Genomic DNA, 10,192 nt, shown 5'->3' on the forward strand with positions numbered 1-10,192 from the left:
TATTAGTGTCCTCTTTGATTTCTTTCACTAGTGTTTTATAGTTTTCTATATATAGGTCTTTAGTTTCTTTAGGAAGATATATTCCTAAGTATTTTATTCTTTTCGTTGCAATGGTGAATGGAATTCTTTCCTTAATTTCTCTTTGTATTTTCTCATTGTTAGTATATAGGAATGCAAGGGATTTCTGTGTGTTGATTTTATATCCTGCAACTTTACTATATTCATTGATTAGTTCTAGTAATTTTCTGGTGGAGTCTTTAGGGTTTTCTATGTAGAGGATCATGTCATCTGCAAACAGTGAGAGTTTTACTTCTTCTTTTCCAATTTGGATTCCTTTTATTTCTTTTTCTGCTCTGATTGGTGTGGCCAAAACTTCCAAAACTATGTTGATGGAGTAGTGCTGAGAGTGGGCACCCTTGTCTTGTTCCTGACTTTAGGGGCAATGCTTTCAATTTTTCACCATTGAGGATAATGTTTCTGTGGGTTTGTCATATATAGCTTCTATTATGTGGAGGTATGTTCCTTCTATTCCTGCTTTCTGGAGAGCTTTTATCATAAATGGATGTTGAATTTTGTCAAAGACTTTCTCTGCATCTATTGAGACAATCATATGGCTTTTATTTTTCAATTTGTTAATGTGGTGTATTACACTGATTGATTTGCGGATATTGAAGAATCCTTGCACCCCTGGGATAAAGCCCACTTGGTCATGGTGTATGATCTTTTTAATGTGTTGTTGGATTCTGATTGCTAGAATTTTGCTAAGGATTTTTGCATCTATGTTCATCAGTGTTATTGGCCTGTAGTTTTCTTTTTTTGTGACATCTTTGTCAGGTTTTGGTGTTAGGGTGATGGTGGCCTCATAGAATGAGTTTGGAAGTTTACCTTCCTGTGCAATTTTCTGGAAGAGTTTGAGTAGGATAGGTGTCAGCTCTTCTCTAAATTTTTGGTAGAATTCAGCTGTAAGCCATCTGGACCTGGGCTTTTTTTTGCTGGAAGATTTCTGATTTCAGTTTCAATTTCCATGCTTGTGATGCGTCGTTAAGATTTTCTATTTCTTCCTGGGTCCATTTTGGAAAGTTGTACTTTTCTAAGAATTGTCCATTTCTTCCACGTTGTCCATTTTATTGGCATATAATTGCTGATAGTAGTCTCTTATGATTCTTTGTATTTCTGTGTTGTCTGTTGTGATCTCTCCATTTTCCTTACTAATTTTATTAATTTGATTTTTCTCCCTTTGTTTCTTGATGAGTCTGGCTAATGGTTTGTTAATTTTATCTATCCTTTCAAAGAACCAGCTTTTGGCTTTGTTGATTTTTGCTATGGTCTCTTTTGTTCCTTTTGCATTTATTTCTGCCCTAATTTTTAAATTTCTTTCCTTCTACTAACCCTGGGGTTCTTCATTTCTTCCTTTTCTAGTTGCTTTAGGTGTAGAGTTAGGTTATTTATTTGACTTTTGTCCTGTTTCTTGAGGTATGCCTGTATTGCTATGAACTTTCCCCTTAGCACTGCTTTTACAGTGTCCCATAGGTTTTGGGTTGTTGTGTTTTCATTTTCATTCGTTTCTATGCATATTTTGATTTTTTTAAAATTTCTTTTGTGATTTGTTGGTTATTCAGCAGTGTGTTGTTCAGCCTCCATATGTTGGAATTTGTAATAGTTTTTCTTCCATAATTGAGATCTAATCTTACTGCATTGTGGTCAGAAAAGATGCTTGGAATGATTTCAATTATTTTGAATTTACCAAGGCTAGATTTATGGCCCAGGATGTGATCTGTCCTGAAGAAGGTTCCGTGTGCACTTGAGAAAAAGGTGAAATTCATTGTTTTGGGGTGAAATGTTTTATAGATATCAATTAGGTCTAACTGGTCTATTGTATCATTTAAAGTAATATTCACTAGTTTCTTTCATTTTTAGAAATCACATATAAGAGAGACCAATTGGGTGCTTGTTGGTGCTTAATTGCTCAGTCGTGTCCAACTCTTTGCAACCCTTTGGACTGTAGCCCATCAGGCTCCTCTGTCCATGTGATTTTTCAGGCAAGAATACTGGAGTGGATTGCCATTTCCTCCTCCAGGGGATGTTCCATACCCAGGGATCTAGCCCACAACTCCTGTGGCTCCTGCACTGGAGGTGGATTCTTTACCTGCTGAGCCATCAGGGAAGCCCAAGAGATAACATATAGTATTTATCTTTCCCTGTCTGACTTATTTCACTAAGCATGGTGGTGGTGGTGGTTGTGGTTTAGTCTCTAAGGCAAATCTGACTCTTGACAACTTCATGAACTGTAGCTCACCAGGATCCTCTGTCCACGGGATTTCCCAGGCAAGAATATGAGAGTGGGTTGCCATTTTCTTCTCCAGGGGATCTGTCCGGCCCAGAAGTTTAACCTGCTTCTGTTTCATTGTAGGTGGGTTTTTTTTTTTTTTTTAAACCATTGAACCACCTGGGAAGTCCTATAGGGTTTACATTCTTTGTTGAAAATATCAAAAACTAGAAGTTAGCAAGAATTTTACAAAGAATACTTTGCTTGACAGTTGAAAACGTTCTTATACAACTTCACGTCTTCCGAGGTGGCACAGTGGTAAAGAATCCTTCTGCCAATACAGGAGACAGGAGACACGAGTTCAATTCCTGGGTCGGGAAGATCTCCTGGAGAAGAAATGGCAACACACTCTTGTCTTCTTGCCTGGGAAGTCGCATGGAAAGAGAAGCCTGGCAGGCTACGGTCTATGGGGTCACAGAAGAGTTGGACACACCTAGGCAACTAAACAACAGGAAATTGTGCAAAATGTACCTTTGAGGATTATCAGAGGACTGTGTAGCCTATTAAAAATGAAAGTAGTATCTTACCATATGCAGTGAAGGGGTAATTATGATACATGTCAGCTGGAATTTCCTATTTCCGAATATGAAGCAATTAAATGTCATCTGAGACTCTGTTCTGATTATACTTCCATCCCATTAAGAAAAAAATCTCCTGTAATGAATTTTAAAGTTCCAGAGGTGTGTCCTTTGGACCCAATGCATCCTCACTGGTGATGATAAATAAGCCTGTGATAATTATATCATAAGGGCATTTGAATGTGTTCTCGCTTAGGACTGCTGTGATCCTCACCTATATTTGGTGGGGTGACAGGTTGATTGGGCAGTGACTGATAACAGGGTCATTAAACAAGGAAATTGACCTTTGTTTTCTCTTCTTTTTGATTCTCTTCTGGGATGGATGCAAAATCAAGAAAGTTTGTTGTTCATGATGCATTGTAGAATGGAAATAAATATGTCCAGGTATTCCAAATAGTAACATCAGAAAGTGCTACTGGATGATTGGGGCAGTTTGTATTGTCTTAACGGTCCAGAATTTATCAGTCAGATTGCAGTTGAAAAAACTATGACTGTTAATCCTCCAGAGTTTGGAAGTGTATTTTTTTAATGGAGTCCTAATATTTTCCTACTAATGTAGAACATAAGGCATCCGTCAATTTTGTATTAGGTCAAAGAAAGGTATATCTCAAGTAAGAGTGTTTTTCCCCTGTTCCATTAGCCTAGGAGAATGTTACATTAGCCTGCTTTGTTTCAACAATAGAAAGAAGCACCTTGTCAAAAACACAGTTTCCTGTGAACTGCTTCGTGGTGAGTACTTGATCATGGGGCTAGCTTGCAGTCTAACAGGTCAGATATTTTAACCAGAGACTGGTATGTTAAAGTATCTGATGTGGATCCCGCATGGTTAAAGTAATGAAAAAAAGTGCTAGTCACTCAGTCATGTCCGATAGTTGGCGACACCATAGACTGGAGCCCACCAGGCTCCTCTGTCCATGAGGTTCTCCAGGCAAGAATACCAGAGTGCGTAGCCATTCCGTCTGCCATGGGATCTTCCCAACCCAGAGATCGAACCCAAGTCTCCTGCGTGGCGGATGGATTCTTTACCATCTGGGTCACCAGGTAAAGTAATAGTTTTGGCCAAAAGGAATTAAGTAAAATACAATTAAATTATGATTCCTTATTCACTCAAGCACTGATTCACAGCAGATGCCCAGACCCCTTCCCCAGTGATTCTAGCAATATACTTAGTTTCTAATTAGGCTTTTGCATTTTTTTTTAATAAAGACAAATGTTAATCTAGTGATTGCAATGAAATTCAGGTTTAATTCTGCCACACTGAATACCTCAAGTGTAAAAATTTATTACCAGAAAAGGAATGTTGATGAGTAATCTATAACTAATTGCAGAATGGAGCACTACTATTCTGCTAGGGAGGTAGAGTGTGAGGGAAGCCGAGTCACCCATTCACTGTGTGTTCATTGAATCTGATTAACAAGTCATGAAACCATTTCCCCCCAATTTTAGATATGGTTTCCCTTAAACCACAGACTGTGTCGTTATAATATTATAATATACTCGCTTTACTGCTCACACTGGGTCTTGAAGAAAGAACTCAGCCTGAAGAGACGTTAGGAAAACAACTGATTCGGAACACGGTAATAAGAAAGTGGCTCTTTGGCACTTTACATTTTCAAAGGGCTTGGTTCAGTGCGTAGGAGGGTTCCTACACTGCCTGTCATACCTGAAGCATAGAAATGAACACTGTGAGCCCCTGAGATGCATTTTCTGCAGGATGACGGCCTTCATTGTTAACCATAAGTTGCGGATGTGTCTATAAACAATCATTTTTATTTTGCCTTGTTTTCTTTGTAGCCAATTATTCACAGATGTTATTGTCCAGAAGAGTTAAGTGACACATTAAAAATAATTATCAAGAATAAAAAATGAATCTTAATTCATTAATAATTAATATAGATAATATAATAATGTTATAATAGTAAAATGTCATTTATAGTAAAATATTTTAAAGATATGAAATGATCCCTGCTTCACAAATACAGCTGAAATTAGTGATTATTTTATTTTTTTTAAGACTTGTCATCATTTAAATTGTTTTTTTTTCCAGTGATAGTATTTTCCGTTCCACAGGTTAATCAGAGAATGATGAGAGTCAGAGAATCAGGGAGAACTGTGGGGGTGAAAAACGAGTCCACCGTCCAGGAGTTCGTTCTGGAGGCATTTCCTGTTGCCCAGCACTTGGGGGGCCTCCTCTTCCTGGTGCACCTGCTTGCATACCTGGCCTCTATCATGGGAAACGTGGTCATAATCTTCATCACCTGGGCTGACTATCACCTCCAGACGCCAATGTATGTTTTGCTGAGTACTTTCTCCTTCTGCGAATGCTGTTTCATCACCACAGTCATTCCTAAACTGCTGTCCATCTTCCTTTCAGGAAGGCAAACAATTCCCTTTCCTGCTTGCCTCACACAAGCCTTCTTCTTTTTATTTATTGGTGCAGTGATTTTCTTTCTCATGGCAGTGATGTCGTTGGATCGATACCTGGCCATCTGCAAGCCTCTGCACTATGCATCCATCATGAACCTGAGGGTTAGTTTCCTACTGATTTTCTTGTGCTATTCTTTGTCCTTCATCTTAATCACTTGTCTGATGCTCACAGTTTCCCAGTTATCATTCTGTGGCCCCAATATCATCTCTCATTTCTTCTGTGACCTTGGCTCCTTAATTCATCTCTCTTGCTCTGACACCAGATCTGTTGAAATATATTTCTTCTTTGTTACTTCGTTTGTCATTCTATTATCCCTCGTTGTAACCATCACTGCCTACAGCAACATAGTCATCACAATCCTGCGACTCCCATCAGCCAAGGAGCGACAGAAAGCTTTCTCCACCTGCTCCTCTCACCTCATTGTCCTCTCCCTGATGTACGGCAGCTGTGTGTTTATTTACCTGAACCCAAAGCAGGTGGACAGGCTGGACTCCAACAAGGAGGCCGCCCTTGTGAACACGGTGGTGACCCCAGTGCTGAACCCTGTCATCTACACCCTGAGGAACAAGCAGGTCCACCAGGCTCTGAGGGACACACTGTTTGGGATGAGGTTGAAGAAATAGAGCTTTGGAGGCTAAGCAGATGGGCTTGATCCTCTAGGTCAAGTTCCCACCATTGGCAAAATCTAATTGGCAAAATCTAAAAAATGAGAAGCTCTCCATATAGCAATCTAGCTTGTGCTACTTTTCAGCTGGATGGGTAGTGTCTTATTTTGCAATTCAGTTCCTTCTTCTATTTGAAAATTTCATTTGTTCTCTATATTCTGCTAAAGCTATCTTCCTTTCCTTTCCTACTTATTGGGCTTAAGTAAATTAACTTCAAATAATATTTATGGAGCCAACTATTATACATAAGTCATAATATACAAAGTCATTAATGTAAAGATAAAAATGTTGCCAGATTTTATAATTTCTGTCCATGATGCATTTTTATGTGTTTTGTTTATGATATTTCAGAAAAAATAAATAGACACCCTTCTTTACCATTTGATAGTTAATGTGTGATATTCCAGAAACAAATTATTTCTGAAAAGTATATAAAGTCATAGTACAACTTAATGGTGTTTCATTATTTGAATCTACTTATGTGAATGAATCAGTTGTATTCTCACTAGTTCTTCCTTGGGTCTATTGGTTCTAGTGTACAAACAGCTCAGTGTAACTCCAGATTTTTATATGGGCTCTTTCAGTGTATCATCTTCCAGATGTATCAAATGTTTTCAATAAACTTTTCTTTATTAATTCTTTCTTGAAATATAAACAAACTGTAAAACTCTAAAAATTTGTAGTTGTTTTCCCCCCTGTAATTGATGTTGCCAAGTCCTGGAATCAACAAATTGCTCAAAGGTAGTTGATCCCAGTAGCAAATTCTTTCCTCCCATCTAAGAGGTATTTTCTCCTTAGTGTGACTTTAGGTGTAGGAGTTGCCAGTGTCCTCCATGACATTTTATGTAGCAAAAACTAATTGAACTCATAATTAGAAAAATATAAACAGAAAATGAGTGCATTAAAAATGAAAAAAGGGGATCAAAATGAACTCATTTCCTGTGTTTGAAGGTTCACTGAGGAAGTGGCTCCCACCAGAAGATAATTGGCCCTAATGGGACGTAGGTCCTGTCACGTCTCATACTGCATGTGCATAATGTGTGTTTGATTTTTACCACGTCTGGTGTGAGTGTGTATTTCCTTTAGCTTGATTTGAAAATTGCTTATAAGTTAAGGCATAATCTTATTAGGAAGAATTTTACATTGTTAATAGTACTCGGTGATTTAGATTTTTATGTTTGGAAGTGACTTAATTATGTTATCCTAGGAATTATGGTTTTCCAAGGACATCTCTGCCTTTGTCTCTCTCCTTTCCAAAATAGAAGTTAAATGAATAATTTTTAAACCTGATAAAATTTTGGAAGTCCTGAGAGTCCTCTATTTTGGTTTATGTGTATTAGATAAAAGAGCCAATCTTCACAGCCTGGAGTCCTGAACCAGGCTAGTGCAGGAGATGGACATCACCAGCCAGCCAAAATGACCCAAACCTTGTGCTCATACAAGCCACTGTCTTTGCTGTTAGTGTGTCTCAAGAGACTAAGTTTTGTCAAGCTCTATTATCTCAGCCCTGATAGAAGCCAAACCCCTTGTAGCAACTGGAAAAGTTAGGGTGCTAGAAATGTTGTCTAATTCCTTGTATTTGTAGTTGTTCAGTTGATAAGCCATGTCCGACTCTTTGCAAATCCATGGACTGCAGCACACTAGGCTTCCCTTTCATTCACTATCTCCCAGAGTTTGCTCAAACTCGTGGCCATTGCATCTGTGATGCTGTCTAACCATCTCCTCCTCTACTTCCCTCTTCTTTTCCCTTCAACCTTTTCCACCATCAACATCTTTTCCAATGAGTTGGCTCATCGCATCAGGTGGCCAAAGTATTGGAGCATCAGCTTTAGCATCAGTCCTTCCAATGAATATTCTGGGTTGATTTCCTTTAGGATTGGTTTGATCTCCTTGCATCCAAGGCTCTCAAGAGTCTTCTTCAACACTACAATTCAAAGGCATCAGTTCTTCACCGCTCAGCCTTCTTCATGGGCCAAATGTCATCCATACATGACTACTTGAAAAACCATAGCGTTGAATATACGGACCTTTGTCAGTAAAGTGATGTCTTTGCTTTTTAATATGCTGTCTATGTTTGTCTTAGCTTTCCTTCCAAAAAGGGTCTTTGAATTTCATTACTCTAGTTACTGTCTGCAGTCATTTTGGAGCCCCCCAAAATAAAATCTATCACTATTTCTATTTTTTCCACTTCTATTTGCCGTGAAGTGATGGAACCAGATGCCATGATCTTAACTTTTTAAAAAAGTTGTGTTTTAAGTCAGCTTTTTTGCTCTTCTCTTTCATCCTCATGAAAGAGGATGTCTCTTAGTGCCTCTTCACTTTATGCCATTAGAATGGTATTATCTGCATATCTGAGGTTGTTGATATTTCTTCCAGAAATCTTGATTGCAGCTTGTGATTCATCCAACCCGACATTTTACATGATATACTCTGAATATTAGGTAAATAAACAGGGTAATGATAAGCAGCCTTGTCATAATCCTTTCCCAATTTTGATCCAGTCCATTGACCATGTCCAGTTCTAACTATTGCTTCTTCACCTGCATACAGGTTTGTCAGGAGACAGGTAAGGTGGTCTGGTATTCCCATAACTGTAAGAATTTTCCATGGTTTGATCTGATCCACACAGTCAAAGGCTTTCAAGTAGTCCAGAAGCAAAAGTAGATGTTTTTCTGGAATTCCCTTGCTTTCTATATGATCCAAAAAAATGTTAGCAATTTGATCTCTGGTTCCTCTACATTTTCTAAAGCCAGCTTGTACATCTGGAAGTTCTTGGTTCATGTACTACTGAAGCCTAGCTTGAAGGATTTTGAGTATAACCTTACTCTCATGTAAAATGAGCACAATTGTCTTGAAATTTGAATGTGAGCACAATTGTCTGGAAATTTGAACGTTCTTTTGCACTGCCCTTCTTTGGGATTGGAATAAAACCTGACCTTTTCCAGTCGTCTGACCACTGTTGAGTTTTCCAAATTTGCTGGCATATTGAGTGCAGCACTTTCACAGCATCATCTTGTAGGGTTTGAAATAGCTCAACTGGAATTCCATCACCTCCACTAGCTTTGTTTGTACTGGTGCTTCCTAAGGCCCACTTGACTTCACATTCCAGGATGTCTGGCTCTAGGTGAGTCACCATACCATCATGGTTATCCCAGTCATTAAGATCTGTTTTGTATAGTTCTTCTCTTTATTCTTTCCACCTCTTCTTAATCTCTTCTGCCTCTCTTAGGTCCATACCGACTGATTATATTCTTTATATTATATTCAGATTGGTTATATCTTTGCAGCTGAAGATGGAGAAGTTCTGTTCAGTCAGTAAAAACAAGATCTGTAGCTGACTGTGGCTCAAATCATCAGCTCCTTATTGCAAAATTGAGGGTCAAATTAAAGAAAGGAGGGAAAACCACTTGGCCATTCAGGTATGACCTAAATCAAATCCCTTATGATTCTACAATGGAGGTGACAAATAGATTCAAGGGATTAGATCTGGTAGACAGAGTGCTTGAAGAACTATGGACAGAGGTTCATAATATTGTTCAGGAGTCAATGACCAAAGGCATCCCAAAGAAAAAGAAATTCCTTCTATATCTAGGGAGAAACTGAGAGCTGCTATATTTGCCTACTACACTCTACTGACCCAGGGGAAAGAACTGCAGGAAGTGACCCTTTACTCCTTAGAAGAAACTGAGAGCTAGGGGTTCCCTCCAGATTATAAGGTGCTGTGTTGGGTTAGAACTCACAGTCTCCTTGCCAAAGACTGGTTTGCTTTGATCCAGCCCATGTGGACCAGAATAGGTCAGAATGAATATGTTCAGGAGTTCCATCAATAACTTTAAGTCACCAGTATGATGAGTTTAAACTGTGTTTTCTGTGTATGAACCCTGTTAGCCAAGACTTTCAGACTAATAAAACTTTAGCATCCTCATGTGTTAGAAAACACAGGCATTTATTATTTTGGGATCTTTTGAGGCTATTATCTGAATATAGAATCTTAAGTTGAAACAAAAATAGGAACCTCTCCAGTCAAAATATTTCTTCTGTATTTATCAGTTTAAAATGACATCTTATTATTTTAGAGAGAGAGAAAAAAACAGAACAAATTTCAAATTCTGTTAAATACATCTAGCTGAGTATGTGGCTTTGATTTGATTGATCAACTATTAGTGTTATAAACTAAAACCAGCTTTGCATGAAA

General features: G+C 38.3%; 1 protein-coding gene across 1 annotated transcript; it reads left to right on the forward strand.

Annotated features, from left to right (window-relative positions):
* The first annotated feature begins 4,989 nt into the window (after window positions 1-4,989).
* Window positions 4,990-5,955, forward strand: LOC104999061 (olfactory receptor 6C74-like). Its single transcript, XM_010854519.1, has one exon. It carries the CDS (start codon window positions 4,990-4,992, stop codon window positions 5,953-5,955), a length of 966 nt encoding a protein of 321 aa, XP_010852821.1.
* Window positions 5,956-10,192: the final 4,237 nt, after the last annotated feature.

Source organism: Bison bison, unplaced genomic scaffold (assembly GCF_000754665.1).
Source record: "Bison bison bison isolate TAMUID 2011002044 unplaced genomic scaffold, Bison_UMD1.0 scf7180017864341, whole genome shotgun sequence".
Classification (NCBI taxonomy): Eukaryota; Metazoa; Chordata; class Mammalia; order Artiodactyla; family Bovidae; genus Bison; species Bison bison.

Coding starts and splice junctions, on each gene's coding strand:
- LOC104999061 (XM_010854519.1), top strand. CDS start 4,990: ATGAGAGTCAGAGAATCAGGGAGAACTGTGGGGGTGAAAAACGAGTCC.